General features: G+C 47.8%; 1 protein-coding gene across 1 annotated transcript; it reads right to left on the bottom strand.

Moving 5' to 3' along the window:
- Window positions 1–503: 503 nt before the first annotated feature.
- On the bottom strand, window positions 504–1625 carry LOC142775328 (uncharacterized). Its single transcript, XM_075876680.1, has one exon. The coding sequence runs from the start codon at window positions 1623–1625 to the stop codon at window positions 504–506; it is 1122 nt and encodes a 373-aa protein (XP_075732795.1).
- Window positions 1626–22020: the final 20395 nt, after the last annotated feature.

Raw genomic sequence — 22020 nt, forward strand, 5'->3', positions numbered from 1 at the left:
GGAACATCAGGCGATGGAGGGCGAGGCGGGTCCCGGTAATTAAGCGCGCGGGCCGAGGCATCTGCAGCCTCGTTTCCAACTAGCCCCGTATGAGCAGGAGTCCAGATGACGGTGCGTGGATTTGGGCGATCTAGATAATAGCATCGCTTAAGGATTTCGGCGGCGCGATCATTGATGCAACCCCGTGTGAGATTTTGGCACGTTCTCCGCGAATCGGTAATAATTATCCGAGATGCGGGGTCCGCTGCGGCGAGGGCTATGGCGACCTCCTCCGCGTGTGTGATGTCCGGTGCTCGAAAGGTGAGCCCTTGAATAGGTACGTTTTGGTGAACCACAGCGGCCGTGTACCACCCGCCGTGGTGGGGGCCGGATGCGTCCGTGTAGAAGACTCCCGGGCGTGAGCCATACCGTTGCTGTAGGGCTGTAGCCCGCGCTGTACGCCGCCCATCGTGAGTCCCATTTGTCATGTTTTAGGGCAGAGGCGGAATGATCAGTGCACCACGTCAATCCTCGGGGATCGCGGTACGCCCTTCCGCCTTGTGGGTGTTGGAAATGTGGAGGCGGTGTAGGAGGTTGTTTCCATCCTGAGACCTACTAAGGCGCAGGTACTGGTTATTGAGATGAGCCTCTTTAAGATCCCCGTACGTGTTTGTCATGCCCAGGTCTGCGAGACGTTTGTTCGACGTTGAGATGGGGAGGTCTAGGGCACATTTGTAAATCTTGCGGAGTATACAGTCTAGTGTATTCTCGTCGCATTCACGCAGACGCAGGTAAGGTGTCGAATAAAGGATCTGGCTGGTCACGAAAGCGTTGGCGAGGCGCAGAGCAGCACGGCTCTTCAGACCTCCTCGCTTGTTCGAAACCCGGCGGATCATGCGGCCCACCTGATCCCCCACAGTGCGTAGTTTGCGCAGAGTGGTGTCAATTTTGCGGTGTTTGTGTATGAAGAGTCCCAGGACTCTGATTTTGTCGCGTTCCGAAATGGCCCTGTTACACAAGGTGAGTTCAATTTGTGTCATGTCGTTCGGTTTGGGGCGAAGATGCACGTATTCCGATTTGGTGGGTGAGCATTCGAGACCGCATCCGCGGGCGTAGCTGTCAACTATCGACGCGGCATGTTGCAGGCATGTCTCGATGCTACCAAAGGAACCCTGAGTTGCCCATTGCGTGATGTCGTCAGCGTACAGAGCGTGCTGCACGCCTGGGACATCGTTTAGCAATGAGGGAAGGTGAGCCATGGCAAGATTGAACAGAAGATAAGAGAGGACTGCTCCCTGTGGTGTTCCGCGCGTACGAAGGAGGTACGGTCCATGCTCCTTGTCTTGAATACGCAGGTATGTCCGCCGTTCTATGAGGAATTGGCGGACGTACCTAAAAGCATTATGCCCACAGTTTGTTTGTGATAGGTCGGTAAGGATGATGTCATGGGTAACGTTATCGAAAGCTCCCTTGAGATCTAAGGCGAGGACTACCTTGTCGTCACTGGGATGTTCGACCGGTTCGACAACGTCACGATGGAGTTGCAGGAGGATGTTCTGAGCAGAGCGATGTGGGCGGAAGCCGTACATAGTGTCTGCAAAAGTGTGTCGGGCCTCTAAGTATTCAGAGAGCCTGTCCCGGACCATGGCTTTCATAATTTCCCTACGCATGAGGTTAGGGAAATTGGTCTGAGATTGTCGATGTTTACAGATTTGCCTGATTTAGGGATGAAAGTTACTAAGGCCGTTTTCCAATCGAGCGGTAGGGGTTCGTGCCCCTCCCAGATCTGATTGAAGTAGTCGAGGAGGTGAATGTACGCCGAGTCAGGGAGGTTGGCTAGGAGCCGAACCATCCCTCGATCCCGACCTGGCGCTGTGCCTCGTTTCATTTAGGACAGGGCCGCCTTCAGATGGTGGAGCTGAAAGCAACGATCCAACTCGGCGTTTTCCGTGCCTGCATATGAATACGCCGGTCCGATGGGGTCCTGTTGGCTACAGAGATATTTGTCTCTGAGAGCCTGTGCCAATTTTTCTGCGTCACCCGCATAGGCGTGAAGCGCGCGCTGAAGGTGTTTCTGTGTTTCTGTGCGTGTTTGGCTAGGGTCAATGAGAGCCCTAAAGAGAAGCCAGGTGTTGCGGCTTGACATCTGTGTGGCGGCAGTGTTGCAGCGCTCTACACAGTTTGAGTCGGTGAGCTGGGCCGCGTACTCGTCGGCCTCTAGGGTGAGAGCCGCTATGTGGATTTTGAGCTGTCGGTTGTGTTTCTGTCGGCGCCATCGGCGCACTAGGCTGTGCCGAGCCTCCCAGAGATGCAGGATGTGGTTGTCCACCGCCGGCGTGGCCTCTGAAAGTTGAACCGTCTGCTCGATTTTGTGGAGTGAGTTTACGAGATGTTGGGACCAAGTGTAGTATCATTGGTGAGCTATGGGGGTCGGATTGGAGTATACCAAGCGAAATTTGGTCCAGTCAGGAAGTTTCGCTTGGTGGTGGGGACGAGTAAGGGGGTGTGTCCAGATTGTGGTAATGACAATGCAGTGGTCACTACCGAGGGTTTCCTCGGTATTGAGCCAATCGGCGTGTTTGATGTTTTTGGTGAGTGTGAGATCGGGACATGTGTCTCGGGTAACAGAGTTTCCAGTGCGGGTTGGGTGTGTGGGGTCCGTCAGGATGGTTAGGCTCATGGTGGAAATGAGTTCCGCCAATTTCCGACCACGTCGTTCCTCCCGACGATAACCCCAGTGAGGGCTGGGGGCATTGAAATCGCCTACTATGACTAGTGGTTCTTTGCCTGCCACCGTGTAAGCTTTGCTAAAGATGTCGGCATATGTTATGTTGGGCAGTTTGGGTGAACTGTAGATGTTAAGAATGTGTATGGATGGGTCCTGCTTCCTAAGAGGGAGGAGAGTCACCATAGCATACGAGTAAGCCGGGTTGCATTCGAGACCCACCAAACTGGCGGTGTAATCTCGATGCACGCAAAGTGCCGTTTGCGCGTCCCTTTGATACACGGTATAGTTTGTAGGGGCGGCGTGTTCGCCCGGTTCCTGTAGGGCCACTACCGCGGGTAATTGGGAATAGGTTTCTAAGTGGAGCCAGAGAGCAGCCCGCTTAGTGCGAGCCCGAAATCCCTGGCAGTTTCATTGGAGGATTGTGAAAGGGTCCGAATTAACGCGGGCGCGGCGCGATCTAGAGGCGTTGCCCGCCATCATGGGCATTAGATTTTTGGGTAGCCTCGAGGAGAGCAGAGAGATCCAGAGGTGCTCCACCACTCGGTCCGGGGCTTGCTGCTGATGTTGCAGTCAATATGGTAGGCTGCCTGTCAGCCTCAGCCCTTTGGGGAAGTGGCCGAGGCATCTGAGGTTTATTAACCCGCTCAAGTTTTGGGGTGGGACGACGGGTGCTGGAAGCGAGTTGGGGTAGCGGGGCCACTATCATGCCCGGGATTCTGGCGAATACGGTTTGGAGGGCGGCAGCCAAGTGATCCTCGATAGTAGTTACTATGGAGGCCACCTGCCCCTCCAGGCTATTTAGACGCGCCTCAATCGGAGCGAGCAGTGCCGTGGTGTCCCTTTGTTCCGAGGGGGCACTATCCATCGCTTCCGGCGCCTACCCGGAAGGTGTCGAGTTAGATGGAGGCGGGCGGTTTGCGAGTGCCTCCATTGCACGGGTCAACGAGGCCACTTGGGCCCGGAGCTGTTTAATTTCGAGTTGTTCCCGTGTGGGGGCGGAAGAGGTTTGAGGTTTGGGTGGGTTCGAGGGGGTTCCGAATGGGGAGGCTGCCCCGCCCGAGTCGCTCACCTCGGGTCCTTGTCGGACGCGAGCGGCCCATGTGGCATGCCCTTGGGCAGCAGGCTGGATTCCGGGTGACGGCGGGTGCGGTATAGGGGAGGCAGGTGGGTCCTGGCTCGAGGTGGACCTCGCGGCGGGAGGTCCGGCCGGGGTGGGGCCTCGCTTGGAGGGCCCTGGAGCTCTGCGCCAGGATGAGGGGGTGGAGGAGAAGGTTTGGTGGCAGGAGGCTGGGCTCCCTGTGGTGAAGTCCCGGTGGTCGGCCTGCTTGGCTTCCGTGTTCGCCGGCGTTTGCGTTTCTTGGAGCCGGTTTGGTTCTTCGGTAGAAGAGTGGATGGTTTTGGTGGTGGTGCCCTGTAACGTTCCTTACAGCACCGGTCCCCGGTGACGTGGGGTCCGGCGCATAGAGCACACTTCGGCGTGCATTCGTGAGGTGCGCGAGCACCATCTATGAGTGGCACTGTGTTGCCACAGGTACCACAGAGGTCCGGTTTAGGGCCAGGGCAAGCGTCGGGTCGATGCCCAACTGAGCCGCACTGGTTGCAGGCTGGTACAGTTTTTCTGTATGGCTGCACCGGGATCAGCAGGGCGTCATAGGTGACGTACCTGGGCTTCACCTTTGCTGCAAAAGTGAGCCGCACCTTGTTGGAGGTGCCCAAACGCCGGATGTGCAGTATTTCGCCTTCCGGCCAGTAGAAGCGTTGGCGAAGTTCCGCTTCAGAGTCAGAGCTGCGCACTGTCACCACTCTGTAGCAGGAGTCCTTGGTGTCCGCGCGGAGATACCCGAACAGGGGCACCAGTCCGACGGATGAAGGAACTGTCAGTTCACCAATTAGTTTGTCCGCAATAAGCGGATATGGGGTGTAGGCCAGGATGAGGTTTTGGTCCTGCACCATCACGACTGTGACCAGCCGGTTCGCGTTCGCTCCGAGGTGGGCGATGAGCGCGCTGCCGGCTCCGTTCTCGGGGAAAACGGCGGTAAGGAATAGTTGTGTCCGTGCTTTCAGAACAACAACAAAATCAGTTTCCTTCGGCTTCGGCAGAGGCCGAGGCTGCCACGAGGGCCGCCTCCTCCCCTGTTGCGGGCCCGCGGAGCGCGGCGCAGGCGGCGGAAGTGTGGAGGAGGAGCGGTCTGCCTCGTCGACAGCCGTGGTCGGGGAGGCCGCATTGGTGGACGCCGCCACTGCCGCGTCGCTCGCTCGCTCGCGTCTTGCCACCGCGGCAGCAAGCGCGGTGCTCTTAAATGTTTGGGGCAGCTCCGGCCTGCTGTCCGAGGTAGAGATGGTAGTCCACATCATGCTGTGGGGGTCGTATCTGGTGTAGGTGTCCCCCACGGTGACGGTCGTGGTGTGGGACCGATCACCCATTTTGCCGGGGGGCGCCATACCCAGTAGGCCGAGCGGGGCCGCCTCCGGCGTCCAGATGTAAGTCGCCCGTGAAAGTTGTGAGGTGGGTCCACTTGCCGAAACAAGGTGTCCAGATGAACCGGATCACATTCCGGTGACGGTGGAAAGGTTTTCTTGAGGGTCCGAAGAGGTGGTCAGGGGTTCCGATCGAAAAACGATGGAGCCGAAACGCTGCAGGTCCTAATCGGTTGCGCACTCGCAGCGCCCTCCTCCTCCCGAAGGGAAAACATCACTTGTGACTTTCATGCCCGAAGCTGCCAAGTCCGTGAATAGGGAAAATCTGAAGCCCATATTACTGACTTTATGTGCAGGCAAGCTGATGGGACTATTGTAGGGATCCCCTATCTCCATATGTGTAGGGTAAAAGTTTCTTCGCAGACACCATATTTTGGCTTCGCCTAAACATCTGCACAGGGTGTCCTCCTCCAGCTGCCCATGCACGGTATACAACCACAAAAATGCAACGCAAGCTCAAAGCCATCCTCGCCCTACATCTGAACGGTGCTTTCAACAATGTTAAACACAGTGGCATCCTGGTCAACTTGAGTTCTACCGATTGCGCAGCTAGGACTTTCGCATATGTGAGAGATTTATTCTATAGGCGTTCCGCCTTCTTCGGGTCGAGGACGATGAATATGCGCCATACATGATGGGAACACGGGGTACCCCTCAGGGTCGATATTATCACACTCCTGTTCAACATAGCTATAATGTGCCTCCCAAGCCAACTGGCCCAGGTGGAAGGCACTCAACACGCCGTAAATGCTAATGACGTTACAATTTGAACCCCGGAAGGATGCCTTGGAGAACTTCACGACTGCCTTCAGCGGGCCGAATCAACTAAATCACAGCCTCTCTATGTTAGAATGAATCCGAAAGATAACACAGGTATACACACCTCTCTGTCTGGTGTTTCACTCAGAGGGGGGGGGGAGGAGATCTGTAGTCTGGGCTTTTTAATTCGCCACATACTCAGACCAGACTCTGTTATTGCGATCAAAAGAGTAGGCGAAGAGGTAGGGTGCATAATCCACCATGTTGCCAACATGCAATGCGGTCTGCGAGGCAGGGGGCCCTGCGACTCGTCCATGCCTTCGTGGCTAGCCAGATTTTTCTACTCCGTGTCATACCTTCGCACTAACAAGCAAGAGCACGAAAGAACTGTCGCCATTATCCGCGAGGCTACAAAGAGAGCTCTGGATCTCCCGGTGGCTACCTCCAACACAAAACTCGGGCATTGGGTGTGCTCAGCTCGTACCAGGAGTTGCGGGAGGCACCCCACATAAATCACTATACACGGCGTATGCCCACGTCACCCGGGTGCCGCCTGCTCAACCGCTTCCACATTTCACACACACTTGCACTCCAGAGGAGGCGGAGCGTATTCCAAAATTTTGACGTCAAATGCTTTGGGTCTCTCCATTCCCTAGTAACATGGGCACGTACACGCATCAAAGCAGCCCACAAGCGCAGGCAAGGGCACTAGAAAGACAAAATGATTCTCGACCTGGTGTATACTACATGAAGATAGCAGGGCAGATGCCCAAGGAATTTTTAACAGCCCCTGTGGTTCACCAGGGAATGCACGTAAACGGGGTCTCCTTCAGAGTGGGCTGAGGAAGTAGCGATAGCGCTTGCTTCCGCGGATCGCCATTCGAAGACAATAACAATGAATTAAAAAGTGTGGGCTCACTGTCTAGCAGGGGCCATATCCTCCTTAGCTAGCCATATTCTAAGACGGGGTGTCACTGATCCAACCCCGCAATGCACAATGTGGGCTCCAGGTCATCAGGGTTGACGAGGTAATGACGCCGCTGACGTGTTAGTTCGAGCGCTTGCCCACCGGGCTCTTTATTCCAGCTCTTATGACTCGGAGGCCAATACACCACTGCTGTGTTTCAGAGAAATTATTCGCTATTATTGCGACACTCACCGCCTTTTCCCGGCTTCGGCAAAGGGGCAGAGTAGAGCGGATGAGCGAATTTTATGGCACTTTCAGACAGGTACTATACTCTACCCTGGAATTATCAAATACTTCAACCTGAACACGGATGGGTGGCGCCCAAATTGTGGCGAGACCTGTGACATCTTCTACATGATGTGGGCATGTGCCGAAAATCCCCACCTGCCTCCTTGTACCCCTTTCCGAGAGGCATGGGAGACATCCCTCCTCATCTGCTCCTCGCTGGAGTCTCACTGTACTCTGATGAGATGGGGCCCGAGTCGGTGCCTCGTCATGCGGTGTCCCGGACTAGAGACGCCTACCTTGTAGTGGGGTGATGCTTTGGCCCCCAAGGCTTCTTTTTAAATACATATTTTCATTTCTCTCTGTTTCCTCCACGGGTCCTAGAATGAATTAAGACACAAGCGGAGTGGGAGATCACACGGCGTTCAGAGGATTTCATTGAGCAGACAATTGCTGGCGACCGGGCCGCCAGCGTCATGTACCACCACCAAATGCACGCTTGAGCGCAGCGGGGTCGTGCTAGGGCCCAGGAGCCTGTGAGCTTCAAACTCCGCTCTTATGATAAAATTTCATTGCGATAGAATAAATATGGACACTCTTGGCTGGATTTTTCCACCAGCGTTGCAGTTGACGACGGCGTCCCCGTGACTCACTATATATAGGCAGGCATGGTGGTTGAGTGGCCGTAGCATTGAAACTAGTGAAGTACGTATATATATATATGACGTAGCGGGGAAGAAAGCGCACTGGCTCCGTACTAAAAATGGAAGCGAGAAGACACGACGTTCGGTGGAACACTTTTAATAATCACATACGTTTTGGCTGGTGGGCCAGCCTTCGTCAGTGTACACACACACACACACACACACACATATATATATATATACACACACACATATATACACACACACACATACATATATATATATATATATATATATATATATATATATCTGTTATACAGAAACATTAGAATGATCCATGAGAAGACTCCGACGTGCGGAATCGAACGTGGGACCTCTGAAAGGTGAGTGCAAGGCGTTAACCACTGAGCCGCGGATGAGCACGCTCTTCAACATTAAAACGGCAAGCTAATAATATATACCACTTACCGCTGGTGAAGGGCATTACGGAGGGAATTATCACTTTTTCAGCATTACCAACAAGATGGCGCATTAAGTGAGCGTCGCCACATCGTCACGACGCAGCGGCGCGCGTTATCATCTCCCATACGTATTTTGTCCCGTGGAGAAGAGGGGGGTTGACGCTCATTCGCATGCCCTTATCTCGCGGCGCGGAGAATCTTACGTCTTGGCTGGCGTTGAGCTTTCATCGCAACGATTCTGTTGTAGTTACCGGGCGCACGTAGGTCACTGCAATCGCTGCACAATGTACGCTTGGAAAAAGGGCGCGCCTTTCAGACACAGCGAAGTAAGAACTGAGACGTTTATTCGCATTCTTCTGATGACATTACTCCAACACAGGCTCATCATCACTATCATGTCAGAAGACTGCGTACGAATGCTTCTTCGCTCTCATTTTTCGTCTAGGTGGCAGCAGCGTCTAGGAGTCGAATTTTTATACTTGTTTTCAGAAACCAAATGCCTTGGTCATGAAACTACCAAAGATATTTTGAGAAAAAAATAGAACGTTCGAAAAGATGGCGTTCCATAAATGCGGTGCAATAAGGAGTAGCTGCATGTAAATTTAACGCAAGAAATTTGGGAATGGGAACATAACATTTTTAGTAAATGTGGTACAGTGCTAACTTTCAAGAAATGATGAAGAAAGCCTTGACAGGACGGCTGGGCAACTATCATAAAGTGAACCATGCAGCACGAGCAAGCACCGCTATGTACTGTGTTGCTTGACAGTTTAGAGCTACAAGATGAATAAAAAGTCAAAGCTTTGGCGCACGAAGCAATCAACGTGATAGCAACAAATTGGAAGGTCACGCGAAAAATGGAAAGCAGATCGAAACGTGCCCCGCGTTTCTCACGCACAAATGACGCACGAAACGTACTCACAGGTACAGATGAACGCGAGTAAGCGTATCAGCTGTTACTTCGCTGTTTCTTAGAAGCACGTGCTTTTCTCAAACGGAGACTGCAATAATTGCAGTGACCTTTGTGCGCCCGGTAACTACAACAGAATCGTTGCAGGAAACGCCTAAGGCCAGCCAAGACGTACGATGCTTACCTGCTTCACACTGTGAGATAAGGGCGTGCGAGGGAGCGTTGCTCTCCTCCACTAAGCAGAGAAATGTATGCGTGGGAAGGATGCGTGCACTGCAGATGCGGTGACGCATGCTCATTGCGTCATCTTGCTGTTAATGCTGAAAACACGAGAATTTGCCCAAGATGCCCGTCAGCAGCGGCAAGTGGCAGATATAAATAGCTTGCCGTTTGAATGGTGAAGGATGTGCTATTTAGTAGGTCATGGATTAACGCCTCACACTTAAAATTCAGAGAGCCCAAGTTCGATTCTGCGCACAGTAGTTTTTCCCTGTTTTTTTTTCTTTCTTGTACTTCATATATATAGATACGTGTACTTATACGTGTATATATACGCCGACGCTAGCAGTGAAATCCAGCCAAGAGTGTTGATTTAATTGCCATCGCAATGAAAAAAGCATAGTTACAAGATGAGGACGTCAGTATGCACTGCTATATGAAAATATCTTTGAAAAATAACACCAGCCCCAGTAACACTGAAAACTCGTATGCTTCGCGCACGAAATAACATTTACGGGCGTATTCATTGAATCTGGATAATTAGTGGGATAATGAGGGTGTTGGGTCTCATCTAAATCTGGACAACTTGTATTGCTGACTGATCGACACAAAGGTAAACGTAGGCCGTCAATGATTCTGACGCAAGCGAAAGTTCTGACTAAACATGTCATTCGTCACGACGGAGCAGAGGTTATGATGATTGGCTGCTGGCTGGAAAATCGCGGGCTCGATTCCGGTCGTGGCGGTCACATTCAGATGGCGGAAAAATGTTAGAGTTACGTGTACTGTGCTAGGTTAGTGCGTGTTAAAGAACACCAGATTTTCAAATTTCCTAGGCCCACTTGTGATATCGCGGTTTGGGCTCGTGAAATCCAAGATGCTATTATAATTATGTAACATTTTTCTACATTGAAAGTGAAACATCGCGAACACTCCCTTGATGCGCGCACTACCATATCCAGTATCGATTATGCCACAGAAGAATGGCAACTTGAGCGAGCCCTATACTGATTCATAAGAGAACTGCGCAAAAACTGGACAGAAACAAGAATGTTATCTTCTCTCCTTTCTAGTTTCTGTCCGTTTTTTTCCTGTTACCTTATTTATTATGCTGTAAGAGTGGGCTAACATTTCTGTCTGCTGAAATAATGGTCCCGGCTCACAGTGATTTACGTATTACTCCTTCATACCCGACTGTTGCTGTATACTGGGGCGGCCTGGTGATTTTTGTGGCTCACGGGCATGTAACCTGACGCCTTGCGTGCCGCCTATAGTAAATGAGAGTGCACTGTATGCTCTCGGCCAGGTTACTTCTCGGAAATACACGTTGCCACCCGATGCTCCATTCATAAGGAGCCTTCGAGAATATTTACCAATGACCACTCCCTCAGGAGTGCGTCTGCGTGGATGAAGGCTGCCTGCTCAGGACACACTTGTGCACTGCCAAAGTGGTCAGCCGACCTTTCATTAAGTAACTTGGTATAGCTTGGCCTCTTCCTTGTATGTAATAATGCATGCGTATAATATTACGTATACCTTTGTCAACATGAAAATATCACGGCATCCACTCATTTTCTCATAGAAGCCACCATGTTCTCATCCTCAAAGCTCTCTCATTCTTTGTCTTCTTTAGCTTTCTTTATCTAGCCCTATTACCTTAACCTGGAGATATTGCACAAACGTACATCAGACAACGGAGTCACCCCGGCGTGCATAATTTAGTCTTTGTACTCCGCTAAGGAGGTACAAGTCATTGTGTGGTATTCAGTGTCTCGGCAAGAATGCCTTTTTTCTCTCTGTCTAGCAAGTGTGCTGATTATGCTTTCGCAACAGTTGTCGTTGCAGCAATCAGCGGTAAAGTGCCATGATGGTGCAGCAGCTATTAAGAGGCACCACCTTAGAGGGCTAAGATAAGCTACATGAATACGGCCAGCGAGCCTCTCGACTTGGACGCGGGCGCCCGCATTTTAGCCTTGTGCATGGCGGTCGCTTAATAACTTCGCTACAGCCAAAAAAGAGTGGATAGCAATGAACCTATGAGAGCCTTTCATTGATATTCCCTCGTCTACGAACACAGCAGCCGGAGTGAATGAGTTTTGCAGAGCTGGTTACGTTATGCTCTGCTGTCCGCATTGGCATATCAGTTGGAACGGTATGCCGCTATTTAGTGCTTAGAGGATATCTGTATGTTTTGTGCTGCTTTCGAAGGAGCGAAAAATGACGCCCTTCAGTCGCTACCACGCATGAAAATAAACAGAAAAAAAGTTGCATGACCGGGTAAATCTGCTGCCGCATACCGATGGAGTCACACCCAGTTATGCCGAACATGGTTAAATCACATTATCCCTAATACCGAAGGAATTTCAAGTATGACAGTGCTATATTGTCAATGCATGCGAAATAATAAAGCCACATCAAACAAAAATAGCCGGAACACATCGTAATCCCACCCACAAAAGTTCGTGGAACGCGAGATTTCCGAGAAAGCAATCTTCCTGTTATGTCTGAGAACACATCCCCACGTAAATGCTGCAGCCTGTAGTATAGATATGTGCGACCTCTACAGTTATTCACTAGATTAGAAGCGCCGTGCACTAACAGAGCGGAAATCCGCACTTTCAATGAAGGTCATGCTCCATAACCTTTTGTGGGCATCTAGATATACATCGAAAGATCAGACATCGAACAGTGCGAAAAGCCTAAAGAAGTTCGCCTTCCCTCACAGCAGGTTGTCCCTCTCAAAGAAGAAGGCTTTCACGCAGGTATTTAGGAGAGCGAGCAGTGTGATTAGGCGGGTGCAAGGCGGGGCGGCAATACTCCTTGCCAAGACGTGCTTTCTTTCATCATTCGTCGTCGGTGCCCCCATCGCGAACAGTCACCGTTTGCCCTTCCGCGATTCTCCGCTGCGGTTGTTAATGCGATGGCTGCCATGAAAAGGAAGCACCTTCCGTTCTCTGCAAAGATGGCGTAATCAACAGACTAGAACATGGAGAAAAGAAATCTGCTATTGCCACCACGTACAATGTTCCGATAAGTATCCTGAGTATATTGTTCAAAAATGAAGAAAGAGGGGCGAAGCGCTAGAGGTGCCCAGTCTGAAACCGGGCATAGAGGGAAGGTTGTTTCCAGTCAACTTACGTTGGCGGAAAACTGCGTCGCAATGTAACTCACCCTGAGGTTTTTCTTCTCTTTCTTCTTGCCTACAGTTTCAGTTCCCTACGGCATGTAGGGAAGGGTGTTGGTGTTCCACTAACGTCGTCGGCTGTTTGCTAGGCCATCTGTTGCCTTGTTCATTTTTAGAGGACCAGAGGCAAGAAATGCAAACTACCCGATTTTTTGGCGCATACGCGTTATCATGATGGACCGGGACCACATGACAAACCATGATGACATACGGTGCTTCGAACCTAAAGGAAGGCCGGCATAAGGACCCCTGAGCTAGAGTTCACGCTTCCGGTGTCCGAGAGGTACGCGCAGCTGCGCATTAGGTTGAGGCGGTTCTCAGATCGATACCGTATTTTCTCAGGCATAGCCTGCCACTACGTAAAACCCGCAATTTCAACTTAGAGTTGTCAGTTCTGCTTAAAATGAGCGCATTTGGGCTTGTTTTTTTTTTTTTGTCGACGAGTCACCTGTAGACTCTCAGTGTTAGTTGTGGTCTTTTTTTATTTGACTTAATTGTCTTCTTTAAGCAAATATAGTTAATTTGGTGATCATCAAGTTTTCCAACAGTGCCCCGCCGCGGTGATCTAGTGGCTAAGGTACACAGCTGCTGACGCTCAGGTCGTGGGATGAAAACCCGGCGGCAGCGGCTGCGTTTTCGATGGAGGCGACAATGCTGTAGACCCGTGTGCAGGTTGAAAAACCCGAGGTGGTCCAAATTTCCTGAGTTCTTCGCTACGGCATCTCTCATAATCATATGGTAGTTTCGAAACGTTTAACCTCACATATGAATCAATCAGGTTCTCCTACAGCGCATTTGTAGTCCTCTAATAGCGCGTTTGTCAATGGATTCGATATTTTTAGTGTTGAAATCAAACGTACGTCGGGCGAATGAACAAGCCACATTAATCATGCAATCATAAACGTTCAATCAACCGAACGAAAGACCAATGATAAAAAATCATCGTCATATGCACAAAGAGATTGATGCCAGAAGAGCTTGCTCGGAGGTTATCGTGTAACCCACGGTTCCTCCGTACACATCTTTTACCATGAAATAAAGATGTGACACCTTTGCTACATACCCCGGGCTGTCATCTCAGGGTCCTAGAGGCAAGCTGGAGCTGCTGCGGCGTTTCGAACCTGCTGCGCTGCAGATTTAGCTTCTGAGGTGTTGCAACCGAGCGGTACCGAAGAGTGTTGCATGCGTAAGCTCCCGGTGAAGAGAAAGCAAGCGCGCGTGTCGAGAGAGGTGTGTGCCGCCTTGAACAGCGGCACACAATCTAGTGAGCATTCTTGAAACCACCGCAAAGCTGACGCCTTCAGCGCAGGCACACGATCTGGTGAAAATTGCTGGAATGACGGGAGAGGTGACGGCTTGTAAAGTCACTGAAACGGGGAAAGTACCTCGACCGTCTGGAGGGCCACCCATTATGCTCCAGGGTTGACTGAAGGTGCGGCACAGCAGTGTTAATTCTACACGCGGAGCAACGCATGTTTTACACAATTCGTGCGCTGCTGCAGCCCTAAACGAAGCATCCAATTGTTATTTATCTGATGAAGAAAGGAATGGCGGCAGTTTTTAATGCCTACACGTACGCACACGCGTACTAGCAAAATAAATAAATGCGAAATGCGCGGCATGTACGCGCTCGGCGTGAAGCATTTCTTAATAAACTTTTGCGCACCGTTTATTCATCAGAGTACCCTCAGAGCCATAAAGCATTACAGAGGGGCGGGCGGTAACACCATACATATTTGATAAAAAATACACATTTACAGGTTTCGTTGATAACAATGTATCAAGCATTGGGCTCCTCACTCAAGAAGTTGATTGATTTGTGGGGTTTAACGTCTCAAAACCAACATATGTATATGAGAGACGCCGTAGTGGAGGGCTCCGGAAATTTCGACCACCTGGGGTTCTTTCACGTGCACCCAAATCTGAGTACACGGGCCTACACCATTTCCGCCTCCATCGGAAATACAGCCGCCACACCCGGGATTTGATCCAGCGACCCGCGGGTCAGCAACCGAGTACCTTAGCCACTAAACCACCGTGGCGGGGCAACAAAATTGAAGAGCACAAGACACCATAACAAGGAATAGAAGGCAAGTAACGATGGCAACATAATTACTAAGATGATTTTACTGCGAAATTCTGCGGGGGAAAATGTGTTCCTAAATGACTCAGTTCTGCACTTGTATTCTCGAACTTTTTTTAGAATTGTCAAGGCCTGTTGAGATGCAATATACGGTCTAAATATGCACCTGTCTCTATCTACCCCCGTTTTTGAATGAAATATGCTATGGAACATTTTCAGTCTTCAATTTTTCCTCCGAATTTTTAGAGTTTTTCACTCTAAACACTTTTTGGAAGGGTTATGTTATGAGAACAAACATTACAGCAAAACTTTGTATTATATATATATATATATATATATATATATACATATATATATATATATATATATATATATATATATATATATATATGTATATATATATATATATTTTCATTATTTTTCTCTTAAAGGCAGCTGATGGTGTATTACTCAAGGGGGGGGTAACATAGAAAATTAAACTTTAGACTTGTCAGGTCACAAATTTGAAACACACATCCCAGTGAGATAGATTACCTGTTTAGATGCAAAAGAAAAACATTACAATTTAACGAGACATGGAGAACAGTGTAAGTTCGTAATGAATTTTAAAGACTGAGGTGATCAGTAAGCAACTGCTTAAACACGATGGTGTTACGCTCTGTGACAACACTATCTGGCAATATATTCCTCTCTGCAATAGCGATCGGCAAAAAAAGATTTATTGAAAGAAGACGTTGAACCATGCAACCGCTGGATGTTGCAAGAGTTAAAAAGGCGGCGAGATGTACGTTGTAGTGGGCTTAGGAGAGTTTACTACAAACTTGATATATATATATATATATATATATATATATATATATATATATATATATATGATTCAAAAAAAGAAGTTCTGTGGGTCTGGTGGAAATATAATTAAGAATAAAGGAGCACACTTACGAAAATTTGATAATTGTTTACTCTACGTTTCGGCCGTGGCACGGCCTTCGTCAGGATTTATTCTTAATTTTATTCTTTATTCTTATTCTTATATATATATATATATATATATATACACTTCCTAATCTCACCTGCCCAGCTAACCTTCTGTCTCCCCTTAACCCGCTTGCCTTCTCTGGGAATCCAGTTAGTTACCCTTAATGACCGGCGGTTATCCTGTCTACGTGCTACATGCCCGGCCCATGTCCATTTCCTCTTCTTGACTTCAACTATGATATCCTAAACCCCCGTTTGTTCCCTAATCCACTCTGCTCTCTCCTTGTCTCTTCATGTCACGCGTACCATTTTTCTTTCCCTTGCTCGCTGCTTTGTCCTCAATTTAAGCTGAACCCTGTTTGTAAGTCTTCAAATTTCTGCTCCGTAGCTAAGTACCGGCAAGATACAGCTGTTATATACCTTCCTCTTGACGGATAGTGGCAAACTGCCCGTCATAATTTAAATGTGCTTGCCAAATGTGGTCCACCCCATTCTTATTCTTTTAGTTTTAGTTCAATCTTGTGGTTCGGCTCCACGGTTATTACCTGCCCTAAGTAGACGTACTCTTTTACAACTTGAAGTGAACTATTACCTATCTCGAAGCACTGCTCTCTTCCGAGGTTGTTGTACATTACTTTCGTTTTCTGCAGATTAATTTTAAGACCCACCTTTCTGCTCCTTGTCTAACTCGGTAATAATGAGTTGCAATTTGTCTCCTGAGTTACTCAGCAATGCAATGTCATCGGCGAAGCGCAGGTTACTGAGGTACTCTCGATTAACTCTTATCCCCAACTGTTCCCATTCTAGGCTTCTGAAAACCTCCTGTAAGCACGCGGTAAACAGCATTGGGGAGATTGTGTCCCCCTGGCTTACAGCCTTTTTGATTGGTATTAAGTTGCTTTCTTTATGAAGCGCTATTGTTGCAGTTGATCTCCTGTAGATTTTTTCCAGGATGTTTATATATACTTCATCGACGCCCTGATTTCACGGTGTCTGCATGACTGCTGATATTTCTACTGAATCAAACACCTTCTCGTAATCAGTGAAGGCTATGTATAGTGTTTGGCTATATTCTGAACGTTGTTCTATTACCTAATTGATAATATGAATGTGGTCGATTGTTGATTGACCTGTTCAAAATCCTGCTTGTTCCTTTGGTTGATTGAATTTTAATATTTTCTTTACCCTGTTAGCAATTTACCTTTACCTTGTTAGTAAGCTGATCGGCCTGTAATTATTCAAGTCCTTGTCATCTCCTTTCTTGTGTATTAAGATGATGTTACCATTCTTCCAAGACTGTGGTATTCTTCCTGTCAGGAGACACCTTGCAAACAGGGTGGATAGTTCTTCTAACACAATCTGTCCTAAATCTTTCAGCAGATCTGATGTTACCTGATCCTCACCAGCAGCTTTGCCTCTTTGATTGCTCTCCAAAGCTTGTCTGACTTTTTCTATCATGACTGGTGGGGTGTCATCTGGGTTACTGCTAGTTCTTATAGTATTAGGGTCGTGGTGGTCCCGGCTACTGTACAGATCTCTGTAAAACTCCTCCGCAATTTTAACTATCCTATCCATATTGGTAGTTATTTTGCCTTCTTTGTCTTTTAGTGCATACATGTGATTTTTGCCTATCCCAAGTTTCCTCTTCACTGCTTTGACGCTTCCTCCGTTTTTCAGAGCATGTTCAATTTTATCCATGTTATACCTTCTTACATAGGATACCTTACGCTTATTATTCAACTTCGAAAGCTCTGCCAGTTCTATTTTGTCTGTTAAACTTGAGACTTTCATGATTTGACGCTTCTTAATGAGATTCTTCGTTTCCTCGTAAAGCTTGCCAGTGTCCTGTCTACCTATCCTGCCTCCAACTTCCACTGCACACTCCGCAATGATACTCGTCAGATTATCATTATATATATATATATATATATATATATATATATATATATATATATATATATATATTTATATATATATATATATTTATATATATATATATATATATATATATGAGATCTAACAGACAATTATGCCAAGGAATGTATAGGGGAAGTTATAAGAACCAATGTAATGTAAATAAGAAGGAAGAAATGTGGGTGAAATCTAAGTCGCCGTGAGCAGGAATCAAACCTACGACCTTCGAATAACTCGTTCGATGCTCTAACCACTGAGCTATCACAGCGGCTATCCTACCAGCCACTTTATTGGGTTTCTTTGTGAATTTAAACGTAGGAGTGTCACTCAGTGATATCTGTAGCCGTAGCGGCGAGTGTAGAACACCCTTCTATGAGCGTGTGGCGTCGCGTAGCATGTGAAACGAGCCTTTATGTATACACTTCTTTCCCTTATTCATTAACGAGGGTGTCGTAGTGGCAGACTTGGTGCCGTTAGGTTCTATACGAGGGACTATTGGTCAGCTGCCCGCTCGTAATAAGTTCACGTGCTACGTGATGCCACACTGGCTCATAAAAGGGTGTTTTACACTCATCGCTATGGCTACAGATGGCGCTGACTGACATTCCCACGTATAAATTCACATAGAAACCCAGTAAAGTGGCTGGGGGGAGGGGGGGTAGCCGCCGTGATAGCTCAGTGGTTAGAGGATCGAACGCGTTATTCGAAGGTCGTAGGTTCGATTTTTGCTCACGGCAAGTTAGTTTTTCACCCATTTTTCTTTCGTCTTATTTACATTACATTCGTTCTAATCACTTCCCCTATACAATACTTGGCATTATTATCTGTTATATCTCATTAATATTGTGTCAAAACACAAAAAATATGGAGCCCTTAGGTATACACTTCTTTGCCCATATATATATATATATATACATACATATATATATATATATATATATCGCCGCCACCGGCAAAGGCGTGAGTGGAAGCTTGCCAAACGATCTCCCTCTATATCAGTAGTAAACCCCATTGTAACCACCATTTGTAACCAATCAATTTCAATAAAAAGTAAATGTGCGATTTCGGAGGAGGCACTCAGGAGCCCCAATCTCCGAAACCAACTTAAGGCAGTCCAGAGGGCCCAAGAACTGGCGGAACGCCACCACGTTCCCGCCCCGACTCGGGCGTCGCCTACGGTAGCGGCTGCTAGGATGTCCCACGTGGGCACCCTGGTGGCTTAAACTCCTCAGGACCATATATTAAAGTTCTTGACTGACTGACTGACTGCGATTTCGTTCATAGTTGCGCGCATTTTCACTGTATAAAATAGTTGATTTACTGTACGAAAGTCATTTTTTCCAACGCACCTTCATGTTTGAGTCATACTTCTTTTTAAAATTAGGAATATTTTCAAGAAGAGGGAAAATAATGAAATGTTCTTATCGTTTGATCTTTTTCGGGATAGTCGCATCGCTTTTAGTGGGCTTTGTTTGGGATTGTTACTTGCTAGTCCGCTCAGGACCAACTGAGCTTTATGCTACAAAGTTCGTTTGGAGCAGTGAGTAGCACACTAAAGTTTTATATATTGGGCGATTTCTCGATGTCAAGAGTAACCAGGACCATTTACTGCGGCTGGTCCTGAGGCAGAGTTACCTTGGTGTCCTTGCATTTGATATCAGCTGTGGAGGATTCGACAATGATCGCCAGCGCGTCAAGAGTTTTAAGGACCAAGCTTGTAAACTTTAGCCTTGCTACTTCCTGGCCATTGCATAATAGTCCCTACACAGGGCCGCTTTGGTGTATCATCTTGTTCTACACCATCTGAGAACCGAAGGGAGCTCTTGAAAGACCTGGATGCGAACTACCATCGTATATGACGATCTAACTAGCTCAAGATATGAAAAGCGTAACTTATTATTGCGTGCAAGTTCTGTGACCAACTGTCATTAGGCTTGGGGCTTAGTGTGTCACTCTAAAAATTGCCACCTACCCGTTAGTAATGGGAAGAATATGAGAAATACTGCGGTCTTAAACGTCACATTTTGATATCAAAAGTGAGGTGGTGCATGAGCAAACTTATGCACCCTTTTCTTCGCACAAAACAATAATCCTCTGTGTTGATGAAGACTGACAGAATATAAGAAGTGGACAGCTGAGATATCGCCGGCGATAATTCTCTCTGCTCTCTTAAAACCGCCCAGTTGTGCACAGTGGCTCAGTACGCAATCTTGAAACAAAAAAAAGAGATAATGCAACTTTATAATGGAACTAAGGACTATGCTCGTCCCCATGTGGGTGGCTTCCCCGGTCTAAGGTGCCGTGGTCCCTTGCCACCTGTCGGACACTGTCCACCAATCAGGGATGGTCCTAAAGGCTTGAACTGCACAGTAGATCCTCCCACTCACTGCTCCATAGCAGGGGATTGATAAAGCGAGAGCAGTGCCCCGCCGTGGTGGTCTAGTGGCTAAGGTACTCGGCTGCTGACCCGCAGGTCGCGGGTTCGAATCCCGGCTGCGGCGGCTGCATTTCCGATGGAGGCGGAAATGTTGTAGGCCCGTGTGCTCAGATTTAGGTGCACGTTAAAGAACCCCAGGTGGTCGAAATTTCCTGAGCCCTCCAGTACGGCGTCTCTCATAATCATATAGTGGTTTTCGGACGTTAAACCTCACATATCAATCAAATCAATCAAAGCGAGAGCAGTGTATTGTTGCTTGAGCACTCCCACTCCATATGGTAGCAAATGCACGGCGCTGAGATTCTCTTGCAGGCGCCACCATATCTTGTTCCATATATCATTATCAAAAAGTATTTGGCGGTGAGACGAACCCTGTTTCTTCCATGTGTGAACACTAGGAAACGTCCACTATATCCACAGAAAGTTGTGCACAGAAATGACGGTTAAAACCAAAAGTGTGCCGTTACACATTAATAAGTAAGGGTTGTCGATGTCGACATGGTGCAAGAAGTTCTGCTCTGAGAGTGCTTTGTAATGTGGCAGCCAGGAGTGCGCACAGATGCAACGCCACGTTGTTTTTGGTGTCGGTCGCGTGTGCAGTACAGCTTGAATTCCAACCAATAAAAAAACTGTGAGAAAAGTGAGACTAAAAATTTGCTAAATCAGTATTTCCAGCAGAAACACACTCCACAGATTCAAATTGCGGAGACTGTATACGTGTCACTCGAGCTATATATAGCCACAATAACTATCAAAATATGCAGAAGTTGTGCTATAAAAAGTCGAAATATTATGAGTATAAACCTATAACATTAAGGTCTTTATTATTTAACTTTGCCACATTTATCTCTCACAAATTAGGGGGCTGCAAATGCGCACGATTAAACATTTTAGCGCAATTACTCTAATTAACGCGGACACTGAACATTCGCCATTCCCCAGATCGCCATTGGGATATCAGTGTTCCTCATTAGGCACAGAGACGTGGCACCGGACGCTTCAATGCTGAATAAATGTATAATGAAGCATCGGCATACATACACGCTTGCGCATGACACGACGCACATCAGGAGACGCTGGCATTTGGGTGGTCCGTCTGCAATCTGAGGAGCGGTAATTTGAAAAAAAATGTATATGTAGCGGATCTTGCATGCAGGTTTAATGAAATCTATTGAAGGCCGGGCAGGTAGCCGGGCAGGCATTCCACATTTGACAGGATAAAGTACGGACTCTGATGCTGTGATGTCACGAATGAACTTTCGAGTGTCGGGTACTTTAATTGGAAGAAATGCAAAAACTTTGGACACCTCGTATAATGAACGTGCATCCGTTTGCCTCTATCGATGAAGACGTTGAAGTACTTAAAACAACTTGAACAGACTTTAAAGTGCAACTAAGACATTGTGACAGAAAAGACGTTGTCACGCAGGGGCGTTGATGCCCACACTTCACATATCCTAACAAAGTACCAGCAAATCAGTTTCTGTAGACGTCAGGGCTTTGCAGCAACCAAACATTGGCAGATCCCACGTACAGTGAGAATTGATGATATGCCAAGCACAAATGAAGAATGTTGATATGTCACTTTAAAATCAGCACAACGTTACGAGGTGGACGTAAATTATGCAATACATGACTTCTATGTCATAATTATCATGTTTAGACGTGTCATTTAGCTTCGTCGTCTATCCACATCTCGTGATACCAATTTAGGATATGTGGAAATAGTGAAATGGCCACGAGCACGTTATGAGCGTAGTATGTAAGCATGTTTTGTGACACGAATATCATGATTATCTTGTTTCGACGTGTGATTCACCTTCGCCATCTATTAACGTCACGTGACACAAAACTTGGTATATATGTGGAGCTAGAAACCCGGCCGTGAGCATGCTACGAGCGTAGGTTGTAGTAACTATTTGCATGGCACGCATGTCTTGATTACCATAATTGGACGCCGTCTATTCACGTCAAGGTATGCCAAATTTGGTATACGTGAAGCTAGCGAAACGGCTGTGAGCGTGCTATGAGCGTAGCATGTATTGCATTGAACCCAT

Source organism: Rhipicephalus microplus, chromosome X (assembly GCF_043290135.1).
Source record: "Rhipicephalus microplus isolate Deutch F79 chromosome X, USDA_Rmic, whole genome shotgun sequence".
NCBI lineage: Eukaryota > Metazoa > Arthropoda > Arachnida > Ixodida > Ixodidae > Rhipicephalus > Rhipicephalus microplus.